Source organism: Arachis hypogaea, chromosome 18 (assembly GCF_003086295.3).
Source record: "Arachis hypogaea cultivar Tifrunner chromosome 18, arahy.Tifrunner.gnm2.J5K5, whole genome shotgun sequence".
NCBI lineage: Eukaryota > Viridiplantae > Streptophyta > Magnoliopsida > Fabales > Fabaceae > Arachis > Arachis hypogaea.
This window is the reverse complement of record NC_092053.1, coordinates 10158460-10179263: the sequence shown is the minus strand read 5'-3', so window position 1 is coordinate 10179263 and position 20804 is coordinate 10158460. Positions and strand designations below refer to the sequence as shown.

The window sequence follows — 20804 nt, the reverse complement described above, 5'->3', positions numbered from 1 at the left end:
TATATATATATATATATATATATATATATATATATATGAGAGAGAGAGAGAGAGAGGTGGACGAGTCGACGAGATCAATAAAGGTGACAGCATTGAAGGTGCAGATAGATCGGATGAGATGAGATAAACACGCTTTTGTGTAATGAATGCTGTCACTTGTGTATTTTTATAGTAGTCTTATATAGGGCCCTTAATTAATTTTGTTCCAAAACATTAATATTTTTTGAGTTTATCTATTATGTGTTCTAAGAATATAAATTTAATTAAATCATTATTATTATTATTAATTATTATAAAAAATTTAAATTTTTAAATGTATTTGTTTTATATTTATTAAATAAGAAAAAAAGATAAATAAATTCTTGACACGTTTGATCTGTAGATATTTAAATTTTTGAGAATTTAAAAATATATTTAAGTTTCTGTCGTTTTAAATCTAGACATATTGATTCTTTATATTCATTTGGGTCTGTCAGATTCAAAAGAAAAATCAAATGTAACTCCTGTTGTACTGACCTGGTTGATACGGATACACATGTGACAAAATTTTTGAAATTGGATAAATTAGACTTAGATATTGATATGTCTAGATTTTGAAGAGGTCCGGAACTTAAATGTATTTTTAAATTTTTAAGGACTTAAATGTCCACAAATCAAAAAATCAGAGATCAATTTATCTTTTTCTCTAAAAAATTTAAAATATTTTACTAATTGTAAATTTATTATGTGTTTTAAAAATATATGTTAGTTAAATTTTTTTTATTTATAACAATTAAGTGAACTTTAATCGGCGTAATTTATTAGAAGATTTTCGTATATATTAAAACGATAATATTAGAAAAAAAAAAAAAACAGAAGCGTTATATATATATAAGTCATTTTGGTTTATAAGTCATACAAGTTGGGCCAAATTCAATAAAAAAGATGCTCACCTATACGAGCGTGTTAACACGCGCATTATTCAACAGTTTTCATAGTGTGCATCACGTTTATCCTCCTCCTTTTCTTTCTTCTTCTCCTTCTTCTTTGCGTTTATCTTCTTTTTTATTACTTCTTTTTTATTACTACTGTTGTTGCTGCATTTTTTTTCCTCCTTCTCTTTTTATTAATTTTGCAACATTATATGTTTCTTTTTCTTTATTTGATTTTTTTCTCTAAAAAAAATTGAGAATTGAAATACGAAAATGAAGAAGAAGAAGCAGCAGCAGAAGATGAAGAGGAGGAAGATGAAGAATTTTGAATTATACAGAACTTATCAGCACACATATACCAAAAATCTGAAACAATACATCCAAATATCTTCGCGTTACACCCAAATTTGCTGCAAATACAGAAAAATATTTCGTCTAATGCTGCAATTTTTTTGTTCTTTTTTTCCTTATTTCTTTCTTTCATTTAGTTAAACGAATGTAAATTCATCCTCTTCCAAGTAATTTTGTACCATTATGTATTTCTTCTTCTTCTTTGTTTGATTTTTTTTTGTTTTTATTCTTGTTAAAAGAGTAAAACAAAAAGAAACTTGAGAAGATAAAATAAGAAAAAAATTTGAATAAAAAAAAGATGATGATGATGACGAAAAAGAAGAAGAAACAGCAGCAAAAAAAGAGGAGGAGGGAGAAGAAGAGTTTTGAATTATGCAGAACTTATCAGCACACATACACCGAAAATTCTTAAACAATACATCTAAATATCTTCGTGTTACATTCAAATTTGCTGCAAATACAGAAAAATGTTTCCTCTAAAGCTGCATTTTTTTTGTTTTTCTTTTTTTTCTTATTTCTTTTTTTCTTTTAGTTGAACGAATGTAAGTTCATCATCTTCCAAGTAATTTTGTACCATTATGTGTTTCTTCTTTTTCTTTATTTGATTTTTTTGTTTTTATTCTTGTTAAAAGAGTAAAATAAGAAGAAACTTGAGAAGATAAAATAAGAAAAAAAGATAAATAAAAAAAAAAGATGATGATGATGATCATGAAAAAGAAGAAGAAGATGCAGCAGAAGATGAGGGATGATGAGAAGGGAGAGAAGAGTTTTAAATTATGCAGAATTTATCGGCATACATACACCGAAAATTTTTAAAGAATACACCCAAATATCTTCGTGTTACACCTAAATTTGCTGCAAATACAGAAAAATATTTCTTCTAATGCTGCATTTTTTTGTTCTTCTTTTTTTCCTTATTTCTTTCTTTCTTTTAGTTGAATGAATGTAAATTCATCCTCTTCCAAGTAATTTTGTACCATTATGTACTTCTTCTTCTTCTTTATTTGATTTTTATTATTTTTATTCTTGTTAAAAGAATAAAACAAAAAGAAACTTGAGAAGATAAAACAAGAAAAAAAAGACGAATAAAAAAGAAGAAGATGATGATGATAAAGAAGAAGAAGAAGAAGTAGAAGAAGATAAGGAGGAGAGAGAAGAAGAGTTTTGAATTATGCAGAATTTATCAGCACACAGACACCGAAAATTCTTAAAAAAACACCCAAATATATTTGTGTTACACCCGAATTTGTTACAAATATAGAAAAATATTTTTTCTAATGCTGTATTTTTTTATTCTTTTTTCTTTGTTTCTTTCTTTCTTTTAGTTGAACGAATGTAAGTTCATCATCTTCCAAGTAATTTTGTACCATTATGTGTTTTTTTTCTTCTTTGTTTGATTTTTTTATTTTTATTCTTGTTAAAAGAGTAAAACAAGAAGAAACTTGAGAAGATAAAACAAGAAAAAAAAGATGAATAAGAAAAAAAGATGATGATGATGATGATGATGATGATGATGATGATGATGATGAAAACGAAGAATAAGAAGCAGCAGAAGATGAGGAGGAGGGAGAAGAAGAGTTTTGAATTATATATGCAGAATTTATCAGCACACATACACTCAAAATTCTTAAAGAATACACCCAAATATCTTCGTGTTAAACCCAAATTTACTGTAAATATAGAAAAATATTTTCTTTAATGCAGAACTTTTACATTATATTCAATTCAAACCATTAACAATAAAATATTATTCACCTACAGAATTATAAATTATTAACGAAAAATTAACTTGAATCGAACCACACGTTAGCTACTTGTTTGAATTTAAAACAATAATCAATTTTATTTTGGTTCAATTGACAACCTGAATTTAAATTATTTATTATTTTCAACAACGAGATAAAAAGAAGAAGGAGAAAAAAGAAAGAAGAGAAGAAATTCCAATAAAAAATTAGATTAAGGCAGCGTTAGTGTACTAACTAGATTATTAAGTTATGGTGAAAATTGTTAGAAATCACATTCAAACAAGTAGGGGTGTTCGCGGTACGGTTTGGATTGGATGCTTTAAAAAAAAAATCTGATCCGATCCGATCCAATTTTAAGCGGTTTGGATTGAATTGGATTTGTGGTTTTATAAATTAAAAAAATTAAATTCATATAACAAGTCTCAACATCAAATTTTAAATAATCAACAATGACATAATAAGTCTCAACAATATATTAAAAAGTCAACGATAACATAACAATAGAAATAAAATTATAGGTTAGTTAAAATAAATAAATAAATAATATTTTGAACATAAAATATTTATTAAATAATAATAATACATAAATAATATAAAAATGTATAAACAATTGAACATGTTATAAGTATAATTGTAAATATAATAATATAATAATAATATTATAACACATTGTGCGGTTTGGATTGGATTGAATCGGTTATGAAAAGTAGATCCAAAATCCGATCCGATCTAGCGGTTTGCAAAAAATAGAATCCAATCAAATCCGAATTAATGCGGTTTTAATCGATTTTCGATTTGAATTGGATTAGATTAACGGTTTAATTTGGATCGATTTGAATTTGAACACCCCTACAAACAAGCATTGTATTCACGAAATCAAATTAATGGTCCTATATTATATTATAAAATAAAATATATTTTTTGCTTTAAAATATATTAAAAAATTAAAAATATTTTTAAATTTTATTTTATTTTATATTAAAAATTTTTAATTTATATTAAATTTATTTCGTACTTAAAGTCTAATTTTTCAAAAAATTTATTAACAAATTTTAAAAATAATTTTAAAATTTTTAACAAATTTTATAGACAAAATAAATACTTTATCTTATATTATATATTATTCCCACTTGCGCAGCTTCCCAGGGCGTAGGTTGTCACTTGTCACATATGGTTACAAATTGTGGTCCTTACTCCTTAGTCGATGTACGTTTGAGTGTTCAACAGATTTTAAGAATTAAGAGAAGAGAAATAGTAAACACAAGCGGATATCTCGTGACAAAACTTAAATCCCAGCCTATGCACTTACCACTTAGTATTATTATTTGACCAACATTCCATTTTTTTTTTCCGAATATAATTTTTGGATTAAACTTTTTGAAATGAAACTTGAAACATAACGTTTATTGAACAACTTAAATAACTACCATTTATGTTAGGTTTCTTGGTTAAAGTCCTAAAATGTTATTTTGATATTTAGCGCTTCATCTAATTTTTTTCTAGTTGCTCGCGAAATTACAGAATTTTTAAATTTGATAGGTTAATAATGAATTCCTTGAGATCTAAGTTTTATACTTCTATTTAAAAGTCAGTCATTAATTAATAAATTATTACATACACAAAATAAGATTTGAACCCTCGACACTTGTTTAACTAAACGAATAAATTAATCACTTGATCAACAATTAGTCCGTATTCTATCTAGTTAATCCTATCTTGATAACATGCCTATGACTTAATATTCCTTAATTTATTCATTTTTAAATTAAATTATAGTTTACTCATCAATCTTTGATGGCATGCATCATGTTGTTGTTCTTGTTGTTTACCCATTATCTAAAGCACAAGAGATAACTACCAACATAATTGGACAGTTCGAATTAATCCTTATGGCACAGAAATATCTGCTCTATAATTAATTAATTAATTGACGGCCTTAACTATGACTAAGCTCACCTTAATTGATTGGTTTATCTTACCTTCTTGGGACCTTCTGGCAAATGGATACTGGTTTCTAAAATTATTTGGAATATTCTAGCATTATTATTTTATTTTATTTGTGGTTTGGATTTGACAAAGATTAGCTGAATCCATCACCATTTATTGTCTCGTCTATCATAGATACTTTACCCTTTATAATAAGTATAAGGAATTAGAAAAATGAATAATATTTATGGATTATGGATCACTAATTGGATAAGGATTGTGACCAAGCATGACACACACTCAACGATTGTCATTAAATGTTCACTGCTCCGTCTTTAATAGTATAGAAACAATTTAAAATGTCTCTAAAATATTAATATTTTAATAATTTTAATAGTTAATTTTAATTATAAAAATATATATAATATATTAATTAAAATTAATGATTAAAATTATTAAAATATTAATATTCTAAATACATTTAAAATTTTTTAATAATATATTATTATATCTTTTTTTGTATTTTTTATTATTATTTACAAATTAATCCACATATTTATTATAGTATTAGTCTCCATCATCATCCCATATGGTTTTATTATTAATCTATAATATCATGTTTATTTATTATATAGAAAAAATTTTAAGAGTATTGAAAAATACTAATATTTCAATTATTTTAATCGTTGATTTTAATTAATATAATATATTTTTTATAATTCAGATCAACGATTAAAATAATTGAAATACGTTCTCGATACACTTGAAACTCTTCCAATTATATATTGACTGTAATTGGTATACGCAGGGCGTTCATGGAAAATTCTGAATGCCATTAGCTTGATTGTCTCGTGCAGTGATTTTTATTTTGGTGGCAGATATTTTTATATAAAAAATAATTAAAAATTATTTATGATAATTTATTTAAATATATTAAAATATTTAATAAATTTTTTATGAAAATAATTGTATATAAATTTTTATTTTTTATTAACAATTTTAGTGAGTGTACAGATTTATTTTAGTTTTTTTTCTTTCTGGTTGAAATAAGAAACAAATTTTAACCCCAAAAAGTTACAAAAATACCTGTCGCATCAATCGTCAACCCCATTTACATTATTACTGTTTTGTAATGTTTATATCTAAGATTGAACAGAGTATAGGACTATAGGTGACAAAAAAAAAAGTTCAAATCATTCACAAAAATCATATTTTTGTTTTTATCCACTTGCTTTATTTCATCCATCATGCGACATGTTAATAAAATAAATTAAAAGGTTCACTTAGAGACAAATAAGACTCAAACTTCATAATTTTATGAAGTAAAAGATTAATTTTAAAATTCGATGGACCAAAATAATTTATTTATACTAATGTATTAATAACTAATGTGTGAAATAGTAATAATATGTAAGATAGTTAAGTTGTCAAATTCTTTTTATGTATAAAGATACGAAGAGAGAGACCAACTGTAATACTTCAAGCTAAACGCGAAGGAACCCGGAATTTGTTTGTTTTAGTTTGAGTTTAATTTTGATAAATTAATTTCTATCATGATAATTAATATTCTGTTGAAAATTCTATACCCGTCAAGTTGCATATATATAACGAAATCTTAGCTTTTAAATCAGATTTAATTCTTCGCTATAACTATGTGTATCTATTATCTATTAGTCCCTGTCTAAAAGAAATCTATCAAAAAAATAGAAGGCAAATACTAATAGATTTAAAAAAAAAAATAGTACTTTTAGAAAAATAATTTATTATTAAAATTAAAAACATATTATAAATTTTAATTATAAATTATTAATATAAAATATAATAAATACAATAACTTATTTGATCTATGTCATAAAAATTTGACTAAATTTTAATATTTGTTATAAAAAATCTAATACAATCTTTTTTTTATTAAGACTTAGGATGAACTTATAACATAAAAGAGTTATATAAAATATAATAAATAAATAGTTAAAATATAATTAATTAATTTTAATTTATTATTAATATAAAATAATTTTATATGTATATTTAATTACATAATATTACATAAAAAATAAATATAATTACAAAATTATATAAAATATTTTACAATCTCACCGGATCAAAAAGAGGCAGCTTGGTTCACCATCTTTGTGTTTATGGAGTGAACTCTGCTTTTGCAATTAATAACTTCACACATTCACTCACTCACTCACTCACACCCTTACAATTTACAACCTTCTCTCTCCTCTTCCATTCTCATCAACCACCTTCTCTTCCTCTTCACTCATTGGATCATTGCACTCTTCCAACTATCTGCTTAATTTCATCTAACGCTTCAAAATGGGGTATGATTTCTTTTCCTTCTTTCTTCTTCACAAATGCAGGATCTGCATTCTCATACCGTTTCCAATAACCCCAGAATATTCAATTGCTGTTCAGTTTTTGATAAACGCGATCATTATCTTCAGTTATTTGGACTTTCTCAAACAAGAGGAAAGAAAAGCTTCAGTTTTTTCTACTCCAGAATCAGTTTTTCATCCATAAACATTTTTTTATATATATTTTTAGTAAAAAATAACAAATTGGTTAATGTTAGTTTAACTGATATTTATTTAAAAATATGATTTTTTTTCCTTGATCGACTTATGGAGACAAATACTTGGGTGACTTTGTTATTTTTGTACTGTTCCAAGTTTTGTCGTTTTTAGTAATTTGTGAATTCACGATAATTAACTTTACTTGATTGATCTGCTCTACTCTTTGTTGACGCCACCATATCTTAACCCATCGTTTCGTCTTTATCTGCTTTCTTTTTGCGTTTTTCTCAGGGTTTCTCTGCACCTGCAAACCACAGTTTTGTATTTGTTTTCCTTCTTTACTCTCTCTCTCTCTCTCTCGCTTTCAGAAACTGTGCATTTACCAAACTTCTTTTTTTCCTTTTACTACTGCTAAGGTAAAGGTAAACCAGGATAAGAAAAAAAAAATCAAGAGTTTTGTTACTAATGATTTATTTCATTTTCAATCCCATTCATTTCAGTTATAACTTATAACTTAAGCATAAGGCTATTTCTTCTTGTATTTTGTTTCTCATTTCTACATTTTATAAATTGGTGTCCTTTCTTGTCTGTGTATATTCTAGGCCAAAATTATTTGCTTTTTGTCTAAAAAAGATTGGTTTTTGTTCCTTATATTCTTCCTCCTCCTTGCTATGGAATGAGAAAACTTGGACACTATCACAAGTGTGTTGCCTTGCTCTTTATTTTGATATTCTATTCTATGAAGATCTATGTTCTGTTCTGTGAAAGAAAATGCATAGAAATTTAGTTGTTAACCCTTTTGAAAATTGAAGCCTCTTGTGTTCTCTGCTTTTTCTACTTAAGTTTAGTTTTCCAATGCATAGTTTATGGATTAAATTAATGTCAGGAGCCTCAGAGTTTGATGTTGTCAATGTGATTCTTGAGGAGGGACCAATCATCCTACATATTTTTAGTATATTCTATCACTTGGTTTCACATGTTAGTATTTTAATATTCATATAGACTGATTATTTTAGTCTTATCTGTTTTTGTTCTTTTCATGCAACAATCACTTGATTCTTTGTTTAGACTATATGCCAAGACTATTAAATTTAAATTCATCTGTCTTTTTCTGTTCAGCTGGGTTTCAAACCCATTCATATAGCTTCCGGCAGCATTTGAGCCAGTACTATAGGTACCAGCTTGGAACATTAAGTTGTAAATTCTATAATACTTCTACTTGAGAGAATCTTCAGGATTATGTGTACAATTGACTATTGTTATAGAACTAAGAATATCATGTCAGATCTAGAATGAAGGAGGAAAGAATCTGATACATCAGTTTCCATCTGATGATATTTTGGTTCAAGAACTGAGAGAGATGGGGTGTTGTGTCTCAACAAGCAGTAAGAGCAGTTGTAGTAGTAAGAGCAATGGAGACTCAGACTCTCCATCTTGTTTAGAAATCGGTTTCTGTGGTCAAAAGAAAGCAAGGAGAACATTCTCTGATCATGTTGTTTCCCTGCATCAGTTATCATCCTTACCAAACAGGATTTTCTCCAATGGAAAGAGCCGGTCTTCTTGCATATTTACGCAGCAGGGTCGTAAGGGTGTTAATCAGGATGCCATGATTGTATGGGAAGTAAGTATGTATGTGTGTTCATCTTGTTGTGAATTGTTATGTATGATAATTCTAGAAATTTTGACATCATAGCAATATTTGTTTCTGAAGGATTTCATGGCAGAAGATGTGACCTTCTGTGGTGTATTTGATGGCCATGGTCCTCATGGTCACCTTGTTGCACGCAAAGTTAGGGATTCCCTGCCTATCAAACTTCTTTCTTTTTTGCATTCCGGTGAATCGAGGCGAAACGGATCAGGGAAAGCTTCTTTCAAAGGGAATATAAAGCCTGACACTGAAGAGTCTGAGAAAGATAGCTCTGATGAGGATAAAATAAATTCCATGTGGAGAGAAGCTTTCATGAAGGCATATAAGGCCATGGACAAAGAGCTGAGGTCTCATCCGAATCTGGATTGTTTCTGTAGTGGGAGCACGGCTGTAACTATAGTGAAGCAGGTAGCAGCTCAATGAGTAGTGCATTCAATTGCTGCATATACTTCATTGCTTCTTTTCACTGACATTTCTTATGTTGTTCACTTTCCAGGGATCAAATCTGTTCATGAGCAACATAGGGGATTCCCGAGCAATCATGGGATCCAAGGACAGCAATGACTCCATGGTGGCAATTCAGTTGACAATTGATTTGAAACCTGATTTGCCAAGTTAGTTTTGTCATCATTGTTCATCCTTTCTCAGTTCAGTCTATGTTTTTGCTTTGAGATAGCTTATCTGAATTTTTTACAGGGGAAGCTGAAAGAATCAAAAGGTGCAAGGGCAGGGTATTTGCCTTGCAAGATGAACCAGAAGTTCCAAGGGTGTGGTTACCTTTTGATGATGCACCTGGATTAGCAATGGCTAGAGCATTTGGCGATTTTTGTTTGAAGGATTACGGTGTCATTTCTATACCAGAATTTTCTCACCGGCATCTTACAGACAAAGACGAGTTCATTGTTCTTGCCTCGGATGGAGTAAGACTTTCGAAGATATATCTGCTTTTATTTGTTCTTGTGGTCTCAGTTGCCACAGTAATGTTACAATTATCGCTAAAGTCTCTCAGCATAGAGCATTTGCAGCATTTTCTGTTTCCTAGATGCATAGTTTTTTCTTGTTTTGTTGTTTTGGTCCATGTGAAAGTCATCAAATCAAAGTAACTTGGTTTAAGCTATGTATAACTTGCTGTAGGAAAATTTTGCTATGCATAATAGTTCTACCTATGTAAGCAAGAAAAGCATGTCATTCTCATCTTTTATGTGTTTGTTTACTTTTGGACGAGAATAGACATATGATATGATGAATTTGAATCCAACACTTGAAAAATTTTAACTAGTTATTGTGTTTCTTTTTAGGCTACTTATGCTAATATCCATCTTGGTATTTTGTGCAGGTCTGGGATGTGTTAAGCAATGAAGAGGTGGTTGAGATAGTATCCACGGCACCAACTCGAGCATCAGCAGCAAGGGTTCTGGTGGATTCTGCGGCCCGAGAGTGGAAACTCAAGTATCCCACGTCAAAGATGGATGATTGTGCTGTTGTATGCCTTTTTTTGGATGGTAAAATGGATGCGGAATCTGATTGTGATGAGCAATGCTATTCTTCTGCAACAATCCAAAGCAACCATTCGGGTAATCCAGTTGAGTCGGATGACGGTCAAACAGCCGAGCCTTCTTTGCAAAGGAACTTCACTGTACGAACCTCAGTAGAAAATCAAACCTATGGAGGAATATCTGTTGATGGTGAGGATGGAGCTTCAGCAGCAGTAGCAGCTGAAGATCAAAATTGGTCGGGTTTGGAAGGTGTCACCCGAGTAAACTCATTGGTCCAACTTCCTAGATTTTCTGAGGAAAAGCAAAAGCAAGCCTCATAGAATATTTATTGGTTTGATGAGAACATTTCATTGTAATACCTTTGTCAAAACAGGGAATTCAAGGAGGAAAATCTTTCAGTGGTTTTGATGCTCTTTTATTTAGTTACTCAAGTGTAAAAAACTAAAACTAGGCTCAAGTTATGTCACTAAACAAAATGAATTCAGCAAAAGCATAATGCTATTCTTGCTTCTTCTTTTTTTTTAAATGAAATGCTGCATGACTGTTTTACACAAAACTGAGTATTAATATGAATTCACTATTGGATTAATCATCTAGGTACATTGAAAGCTTCACTAAATTGTAGATGTTCAAATAACATTACTCTTCACTCGGTATTTTTATAAAAAGATTGTTTCTGCATATGTGCATGATTTACATAATTCCAGCTGTTTTTTTAACACTATTTTTTCACCATTTTTACAACTAGATTTGTACCTGGAGGTAAATCCAAGATTCAGAGTTTTCTTGATATTTTACAGCACACAACTCAGCCATGTGAATGTTACATTTAGTAGCCGCTATGACATTGGTGAATATCTTCCAAAAATAGCAGGTAATACAAGTTAAGGCCATATAACACTAACCATTTTAACCAAATGAACAACTACCAAAGAGGCTCCATCCATCACACAGTTGTTGGCAACTGCCATTGCATTCCACAAGAAACATTTAACTCACCGCCATAGTTACACCAAACTCTGAACTATAAAATGCAGCCACTCCTTCAGAGCTTCAACACACACAAACAAAATCAAAATCAAAATCAAAATCCTATCTCATAATGGCTTACAAAGCTTCTTCTTTACTTGTACTGGTTCTCATCTCCAATATCCTTCTTTCCATTGCTTTGCAAGCAGTCGCAGCGCGCAATAGTATTCCAAATAATTCTAGCAAGAATGACAAGAAAGAGCCTCAGTTTATGTTCAGGTCTGATGGCAGTGTTTATATTCCAGGCATCGGCCGTGTAGGACTGCCTGGTTTTCAACCTCAAAATCCATTCCTTGGTGGCAGTGGAGGAGGATCAGCACCAGCAGGTGGCAGTTATGTTCCTGGTGGCGACGACACCTTAGTTCCAAACCCTGGTTTCGAGGTTCCTACCCCAGGAAGTGGTGGTGCAGTTCCAACACCAATTTTTCCATGATTTAGCTCACTTATGAGTCATGAATAAATATGCTCAATCTTAAAGTAATATGCTGCTACATGTTATGCAGAGTTCTTATTTTCATTGTTTAAGATGAATTAAGTAGTATTCTGTAGGTTTGATTGATAGTTTCATTTGTTTGCAACCCCATTGTTGTCAAAGTAGTTAGTTGCTGATTTTATTTTCTGTCCTATGTCAGTTTTCAATTTCAATATCAAATTCTTCTAATGCTATCAAGATAAGTTAATAAGTACAATTTAATAACATTCAACACCTTAACTATTACACTGAAGATATAGTTAAGTAGAAGACAACAATTAGTTACAAAACCATCATTAAACATGCTATCATGACAAGAATTCTTCTATTATACTAATATTTGTTAATTGGCATGTATTAAATCGTTGCATGACTAAAAGGGATTATATTATTAAGACTTGTAGTTAAAATAAATATAGCAACCTTTCTAAAATCTGAAAGATGCCAAATTATAATGTCCACAACAGAATAGACCCGTTGGATTCATAGGAACAAAGCCATTTACTTTCCTCAACAAAATAAATATAGCATCATAGTGAAGGACTGAAAGTGCTGCACATAAATGCAAAGTAGTTGTGAGTTGTGACCATCCAAAAGCAAAGAAGGACCACACCAAAACTGAACACAATTCTTGTCACATGCAAAAAATAATAGTAGTTTCTTGTCTTCATCACTTCCAACCCCCAACCCATCAAAGAAGAAATAGAAAATAATATTCTCTACGTTTTGAAGTTCCTTTTGGAATTGTACAAAGTGGTATATGAAAAATTAACGTATCTCAAGAATCTCACTGTAAAGAAACAGTTTGATAAAAGTGAAAGAAGGATAGAATTGTTCAGCCATCAGTATCAGTTTCTAATCTTACAGTGTATGCTGCACTACAAATTAAATCATAGCTGTCATCCTTCTTTGTTATAGTGAAGGAACTTAAAAGGGTAGTAAAAGTAGATAAGGATGTATCAAGAAAAAGACTATATATGAAAACATAAGAATATATAGAAAGGTAACAGATAAGGAAAAAAAAATAGCGAAAATTTTTGGAATTCAATGATTCTCAGCACCAAAAAAAGATGGCGTGTATATTGAATTCTTGTATAAGTAGCTACTTGTTTCGGGCTTTGATGCCTTGAAATCCTAGCTATGTCAAAACAAGTATCCTGCCACAGAAATTTATATTAGCAATGTTAAGTTGAGAGAAATTATAATACACAAAAAAATAGAATTAAAGAAAAATTGGAGTTGCTTAATTTTCAGAACAATTTATAGATGCATCATGCATGAGCCTTTCAAAGGTGGTAAGTGGTAACGTTCTATGGTTCAAAAACAGAACCATAATTATTGCGGAATTAGAAAATATAAGAAAGCATTTTAAATTTGTTTTTTCTCAAAATTTTTAGAAATTATTTTTAATATAAAAATGAGGATAGTATTTTAGTTGAATATTGACATGTGTATTATATTACAATATTGTAAAAATTATTCAATACATTTCTTACATATTAGTCAGAATGTTGCCACGTGTGTCCCACATGTTAACTTCCCACTTATAAAATTCATCCACCTGTATACTAAATAAGCTCATTTTCAAATAAAAAAAAATAGCCCAAAATTTTGAATGTGAGCTGAAAATCGGTGAATTCCACCAAAATGGGCCTGCAAAGTTTGCGAAAAGCAAGCAACTTATCTGACACCAGAAGCATTTGGCAAGTTGCGAAAAACAATTTGTTACACTTTTCGTTTTTCTCAACTTTTCATAAGTTTATCTTTTTAGTCCTTTTCTATATTTCTTAAGTGACAAATTTTTTCTCACTTTTTGTATGTTGCAAAAAACAGACCGGTCTATATTTCTGTAGATAATTTCATCCACCCATTTTAATGAATTACACTAACTAAAAAACTATTTATAGTTTTCATATAAGAAAATAAAATTAAGATTGAAAACAAAATTACAATATAGTGCATCAAAAGTCACTCCACCTTTTTCCATTTATGTTAAAAAGTCGAATGGCAAAAAAAAGAAAAAACTCTGATGTGAGAGAGAGAGAGAGGACATAACTAACAATTAAAAATATTTTCATAACACAACCCTTGTCACTGCTAGAGTGGCAAGGGGAAAGCCTGCTCCGCCAGAAGCCCGCAGGTTGGCTCGTCCCACCCCCACCGAATTACGGGCTGGTGGATTAAGTCCATCAAAACTCTTTTTTTTTTACTATTAACTACTAAATAATATATATAATTTTATAATCATATTAATAAATTTATAATTTTTAAAGGTATAAAAAATTATATTTTTTATATTCATAAATATTAAAATTTTTGTAATTATAAATATCTAATAAACATAATTATAAACTAAGTTTTCATTCAAAGTATAATTATAAATATTCTCTCCAAAGCAAAATAAACATAATAATTGTAAATATTGTCTTCAAAGCAACATAAACATAATCCAAAACACTCAATTTTTATTTTCATACTCTTGTAAGTTGGGTTAGAAAAAATTGAGTTTTGGCAAAAAAATTACAAAAATACCGTCTTGCCAAAAAAACAAGCCCGTCGGAGAAGCCCGCCCCACCCCGCCAAAGTCCATGGTTTAAGCGGTGTAGGGTTAGGCAGACTTTTGATTTTGACAGTTACATTTTTTCAGCCCAACCCGCTTTTTTAGCAGGTTATGCAGATCAAGATAGCAGATTTAGGCCCATTTATCATCCCTGGTCACCACCCATTTGATTTGGGAATTTGGAATTCACTTCATTTTTTGTTTATCTATTATCTATAATTCATCACCATGTTTCTTTTCTTTTTATTATAATTGATTTACCTATTTTTAGCAGTTTCCCAAAACGACTATCCTACTTTTGAAGTGAAAGTCTATTTCCAAACTAGTATTTTTACTCGTAATAATATTACGAGAATATAAATCTTTTAAAATTACATTGATTTTATCCTAACATTATAGATTATGCCACAAAAGATTTATAGAATCAAACTACTCTTATAAAAAGGTTGTAAGAGATATAAGTTTTTGTTGACTAAGAATACCATGATCTCCGTAGATTAAAAAAAAATCAAATAATAAGATTTTTAGTTATTATTTTTATGTGAAAGAGTTTAATCTTTTAATAATAATTAATTTTAACATTCATTATCTAAAATTTGAAATAATTTAGCATGTATACTTTACATTTGATTAGACTGTTGCATGAATAGAAATAACTAATTTTTATACTTGCTATTTAAAAATAATATATTTTTCTCTATGTATTAAAAATATAATTAGATATTAACATAAAAAAATTATATTGATAGTTATAAAATTATATGTAATAAATATTTGAAAGAAGAGAAATGAAAATATAAATTAAAAAGATAAGTGGAGAAGATTTAAAACTAAAAAATATATATATAATAATAATAATTTTTATTTGAATTATATTATTTTGATAATTTTATTTTTTGTAGAATAGAAAAGTAGAGGAAAATAGATAATGAAAGAGAAAAAAATAAAGATAAAGAAGAAGAATGAGAAAAAAATTTATTTTAGTTGTAATAAAAAATGCCTAGTGACATATTTTGATTTGTTAAATTATTAATATAAATATAAATTATATATAGAATGTGAAAGGTGGAGAAAAATAGAAAAAGAGAGGTAGATGAAAAAATATAGAAAGAGAGTTTATTAATTCTAGAGAAAAATATTTTCTCTCAATTTTAATAAGAGAGTGTTATATTACATGTGACACATTTTGGTTATTAAATTAGTTAATAATCTATAATGTAGTTATATTTCAATTTCAATATTTTAATTTAATTTTAATATAATTAAAAAATATCATATTATAAATTTTGATTGTCAAATTTGTAATTAGTCATTGATAATGATATATAAGAAAAACTGGAAGATAAAGTATATGAAAGAATAAGAGATATACAGAATGGGAGAGGAAAAAGGGAAAAATTATTTAATTTTGAAGGGAAAATTTGATTTCAATTATAATAAAAAAGTAATTCGCAACACATTTTGATTGTAAAATTAGTAATATATAGATAAATTTTCAATTTCTAGCAAATTGGAACGGTGGATATCAAGGATGTTTGTTTATCTTCGTTCAAAGATAAGAATCAGCAGAAAGAGATAAAGGAACCGGCTCTATACTAGCACAACAAATGTCAAAATCAATTTTACCGATACATTCATTACCATAAGAGATACTGCATCGCCCATGGACTAAAGCAGCTGCAAATTGATTAAAGGGGCCTTTTTTCTGTCAATCTCCAGCACCGTGATAGACTTTACTTGTAAATATATTTATATATACAATCACCTATAATCTATACACCAACTACTAAATGGAAGGATGCACCGCCTTTGTATAGAACTGTATCCTGTATGGGCAGCAGATAGATACCAACCTCAAGTTTCTAAGGTCCTTCAATTGGACCTTTAACTCATGAGTCTTCAAATTAAGAGCTTTTCACAAGGTTGATTACTCTTGTAAGTTGTAACTGTTATGAACCTGAATATTCTGTCCCCCTCCCTATTTCCAACTTGCCTACTCCTGGCAGAAACAAGCAGTCATTAGCTGAATAATGTTTGATGTAGAACACTGATGACTTCTCTTCTTAAGAGTTGGAACTTTACACTTCAATAATATGTCTCCATTTGGATGAATGATTTACCAAATCTTTCTCAGCAGTACAGAATCAAGGTAGGAGAAACATGAAACCTCGGAATATCTTACCTTATTGGACTTGTGGCTTAATGTAGATGACTTTGTTTCTGAGGATGCACCGTCCGATGTTCGGGCTGCTGATTTCTCATTTGAATAACTAAACAAATAAATAAATGTTTAAGTATAATGATGCTGCAAATGATAATTTTATTATTATATCTATCACATTTTCTATCCTATTCATAGCATCATGCATGCATGAAATACCAAGACCGTTACCCCAGAATAAGTCACATGAGAATATGACATAACCAAACATCCAAAAGTATATTGCTGATTTGCTGCTGCTTGTGGCAAAATTAGTAAGTAATATAGATAAAATAAATCAAGAGAAGCTTACGTTGAAAGTATCGTGACCCAGATGAGCTCAACACAATCGACCCAAAGAAGCCTTTGCTCGAGAGGAATCACACCATAAGTGATCAGATGGGCAAAAGGCCAAAGCTTCCATCCTGCCTGTCAAGCATACATATTACAGCTTTGTGAAGTTCATTTCATCACACACCACAGAGAAAATTCAGTCATCCAAACAAAAGAAATTTTGCAAACTGAACAGGCCTAGAGTATTTGAATATGCAATCATTCACTATAGTTCTTCTTCACCCTTGAACTATTTGTTCTATTATGATACTTTAAACGAATTCATCATTCACAAGTGGATATAGATAAGCATTTTATTTGAAAAAATTAATGAGAGGCTTTTGGTGTTCCTCAATGAAAGTGGCAGGGTATTACACATAAAAACTGAAAATAGCTAGCACAAAGAAACAAAGGAATTGGCTGCTTACCGTGAGCATGGGCCAAAATGTTGACTTCAGTTCACCATATATGTTATTTATAGATTCGAACCGCAACAAACCCAAAACCACAAAGTATATGCTGTTCCAAATTGCTGCCCACACAGTTTGGTCAAAGGCAACTTTTGCAGGGACAACCCACCATTCTTGGAAAGGAAAAAGAGACTGAAACAAGGTAAATAGTATCAGCCATTGACAGTATATTACTCATGAGTAAAAGTTTCAACCCCAAATGAGCACAACAATCACCTCACCTCACAAAGTTGGTAGTAATAGTGAGAAAGAGATCCATGGAGAGTAAACCCAGCTAGACCTGATCTGAATAATCGCGTCCGATCAAACTCAAATAGAGGCTTTCCTTCATAGCACTGCATATTTTGATTAAAAGCATCTTAAGAGTTAATGAAAACAATACTTCCAAGATGGGTACAAATGAAATGTACTTCAGAAGCATGTGAATATTTCTCCTTATTGCGAGTGAAAAACAAACCTGAGCAATCCAGTCTCCAATTGAATAGACAACTCCACTTATTGCCATCTTCGCCAAAACAGGGTTCGACTTGAGAGCTTGCTCATAAGCAACCCAATTGTGTTCAGGGACATACCTTAGTATCTCATAAAGGGTCCAACCCTGAATAATAGCACACCCTAATTAGCTTTCAAGTTTCAACTTCTTCAATATAGTATACAAAATCACACTGTAGCTTTCTCTCTTTAAGTTACTATATACTATAACCCTCTTCCTAATCTTTCTTTCAAGCATGAAACTATCAATTACTGAAGTCACCAACTTTAATTTTGCTAATCCAATATCATAGAGAATGCATATTCAAACAATATGCATTTTTCATTAAAAAGAATCCAATGAAGTTCGGTTATGAATAAATTAAGCTAAAGCTAAAGAAAAAGGAAAATAATGGCTAACTGAGTAATTGGCTAACAATTTTCTTGTCTGACTCAAAATTAGTGAGAATTTGCTAACTAACTAATGAGCTTAAAAGACATATAACCTTTAATTTGGGTCATAATCATAAACAAAACCCTACCTAAACTACTGAAACCTCACCTATAGATATTTATTTGGTTTATTTCTATCTATAACAGTAACAATCCCTCTCCTCCTTTTTTGTTAAGAATTATAATTTATGAGCAAAAAAAAAAAAAAAAAAAAAAAAAAAGAGGAAACTTTGCAGTGAAATATGGAAGATATTACTAACATGCCAGTAATCATGGTCAATAGTGAGCAATTTGGAGACAGCAAAAGTTCCGAATCCCAAAACGAGGGCAGTGTTGATGGCTCTGCTAAGGAGGCGATCAGGATCAGCATCATCGAAACGTGATCGTTTCTCTTCCAATTGGTTGTCCTTGACGACGACTACCTCGCGATCCTTGGTGACGGAGGTGGCGAAACGACATGGTTTTGGGAGCTGGGGAGAGAGTGTAGGAGGTGCAGTAAGGTAAGGGAGCTTGGGTGGTTTGGTGAAGGTGGAGGTTGGAGTGAGGGGAAGGAAGCTGCATAGAGAAGAGAAAGAAGAAGAAGAAGAAGCCATGGAGAGAGAGGGGTTTGAGTTAGTATCGTGTGGAACACTCTGTTCAGTGTTGAAAGAGGAGCACGCAAAGCGAAGAAGGTGTGAATGTGTTTGATGTGTGTTTTGTTGTGGCGCCACAGCCACCCGTTTCATGCTTAACAGTTAACACCGACTTCACCCTTCAATTCACGTGTCAAATGCGTGCCTACAAAATACAATGTCAAAAATTTAACAATAATTTACTCAAATTTCTTGCTCAATTTCATTTTGATGACTTTTTCATTCTAGAAGCCTCGTTTCTAAATACTTCTTACCTTGAAAGAACTATCAATCTTATTGTATATATAAATGTTTAACATTAAAAAAAGTAATATTTTTCCTCATAGTATTAACAAGTCAATAGAGCTGGCCATCTATATTCTAACGGCGGATATTCACTCCGGACCAACTCATTCGAATAAAATTATTTATTCTACTTACTGCAAGTAAGGTAGGGTACGGTATAAGTTCGCATGCGAATAGAGTAGGGTACGAATTCAGAATATATCCTATCCTACCTGGTAAGCATTGAACCCACAATTATTCTCGTATAAAACTTAAAATAACTACTAAACTAATCGATAATCATATTATTTGTAATTTTATATTAAATTTTTTTAAGATTTTATTATTTTTAATTTTAATTTGAAGTTAGTTTTTTATTTTCTATTTTATTAATATATATAAAATTTAGAATAGTTGAATTTTATATTTACTTAAAATTTTTTTATTTTTCTGCGGGTAAGATCAGGTAGGGTAGGGTTTAGAACTTTAAGATGCGGGTAGAGTTAGAATTGAAAAATTCTCAACTCGCGGACAAGGTATGGTAAAATTTTAAAAAAATTTTCAATCTGCGAATAAGATTAAAGTAAAATCCAAACCCTATCCTACCCTACTCATTGCTAACTCTACAGCCAAAGGCTAATTCTTTGTGAATCAAAATTTTATTTAAAATTTGTTTTTAACTAATAAAATTATATTCGAACCATTTAATCAAGTTAATAGTTTTTATCGTGAGTAGTGACCAATTTCGTATGTTATGGTCATTTGGACCCAAAATTTAGCCCATGATTCCGATTATTTATTAGTATGGATTAGGCCCAATCTATTTAATATTCTTGCTGCCAGTTTAGGAACTTGTGAGTCCATCTATGCCTATAATCAGTGATCATTAATTCACTATTCACTAAGCATGACAAAGAAACAAGTGTCACTGTCCCTGTCACTGTCACCACTCACCACTCATCTTTGTTACTTTTTGCTTTACTTTCGAGCAGCGCCATGCTTGTTTCAATGCCAGATTTGGAATAGACATTACTTTCAGAAAATATTAATTAAAACGGAAAAGATCGGCCTAAAGAGATATTATTATTGCCATCCTCGCTTCTTGGAATGAATTATTTTATGCAAAGCATACTGTTATTACAAAGTTCTTTTTGGGTGCATGCAATTAAATAACAGGCAACTAAAACTATCTCTTGTCGTTATATGCTCCAAAATGTGGTGAATTAAACAGTTAATACAACACCAACATAAATTATTATTGTTGCGTATCAAATATATTTTAAAGATAATACTCATTTTATATTTGTTTAATATGTATATT

The 20804-nt window shown here is 30.0% G+C and overlaps 3 protein-coding genes across 12 annotated transcripts; 2 read left to right on the top strand and 1 right to left on the bottom strand.

Moving 5' to 3' along the window:
• Positions 1-7025: 7025 nt before the first annotated feature.
• Positions 7026-11155, top strand: LOC112770941 (probable protein phosphatase 2C 52). 10 transcript variants are annotated; one of them, XM_072225829.1, is made up of 7 exons: positions 7045-7263; positions 7747-7771; positions 8575-9076; positions 9167-9511; positions 9600-9717; positions 9800-10023; positions 10440-11155. In XM_072225829.1, exons 3-7 carry the CDS (start codon positions 8816-8818, stop codon positions 10917-10919), a joined length of 1428 nt encoding a protein of 475 aa, XP_072081930.1. In that variant the 5' UTR covers positions 7045-7263; positions 7747-7771; positions 8575-8815; the 3' UTR covers positions 10920-11155. The 10 variants fall into 10 exon arrangements, with proteins under 10 accessions (XP_025671225.1, XP_072081930.1, XP_072081934.1 ...); XM_072225833.1 differs by having other exon boundaries at positions 8575-9080; XM_072225828.1 differs by having other exon boundaries at positions 7069-7263; positions 7747-7871.
• Positions 11156-11597: 442 nt separating this feature from the next.
• On the top strand, positions 11598-12294 carry LOC112770942 (putative cell wall protein). Its single transcript, XM_025815449.2, has one exon. The coding sequence runs from the start codon at positions 11702-11704 to the stop codon at positions 12059-12061; it is 360 nt and encodes a 119-aa protein (XP_025671234.1). The 5' UTR covers positions 11598-11701; the 3' UTR covers positions 12062-12294.
• A 3938-nt stretch (positions 12295-16232) lies between these two features.
• On the bottom strand, positions 16233-19471 carry LOC112772017 (uncharacterized). Its single transcript, XM_025816899.2, has 7 exons — positions 18848-19471; positions 18121-18261; positions 17885-17998; positions 17622-17795; positions 17174-17289; positions 16843-16930; positions 16233-16659 (listed from the first exon to the last, which is right to left on the bottom strand). The coding sequence occupies exons 1-7, from the start codon at positions 19310-19312 to the stop codon at positions 16654-16656; spliced, it is 1104 nt and encodes a 367-aa protein (XP_025672684.1). The 5' UTR covers positions 19313-19471; the 3' UTR covers positions 16233-16653.
• Positions 19472-20804: the final 1333 nt, after the last annotated feature.

Coding starts and splice junctions, on each gene's coding strand:
- LOC112770941 (XM_025815440.2), top strand. CDS start 8,816: ATGGGGTGTTGTGTCTCAACAAGCAGTAAGAGCAGTTGTAGTAGTAAG. Junction 9,077..9,166: donor ATGCCATGATTGTATGGGAA/GTAAGTATGTAT, acceptor TTGTTTCTGAAG/GATTTCATGGCAGAAGATGT. Junction 9,512..9,599: donor CTGTAACTATAGTGAAGCAG/GTAGCAGCTCAA, acceptor TTCACTTTCCAG/GGATCAAATCTGTTCATGAG.
- LOC112770942 (XM_025815449.2), top strand. CDS start 11,702: ATGGCTTACAAAGCTTCTTCTTTACTTGTACTGGTTCTCATCTCCAAT.
- LOC112772017 (XM_025816899.2), bottom strand. CDS start 19,312: ATGAAACGGGTGGCTGTGGCGCCACAACAAAACACACATCAAACACAT. Junction 17,290..17,621: donor CATTTTGGCCCATGCTCACG/GTAAGCAGCCAA, acceptor TATGCTTGACAG/GCAGGATGGAAGCTTTGGCC. Junction 16,931..17,173: donor TGGGTCACGATACTTTCAAC/GTAAGCTTCTCT, acceptor TTATTTGTTTAG/TTATTCAAATGAGAAATCAG.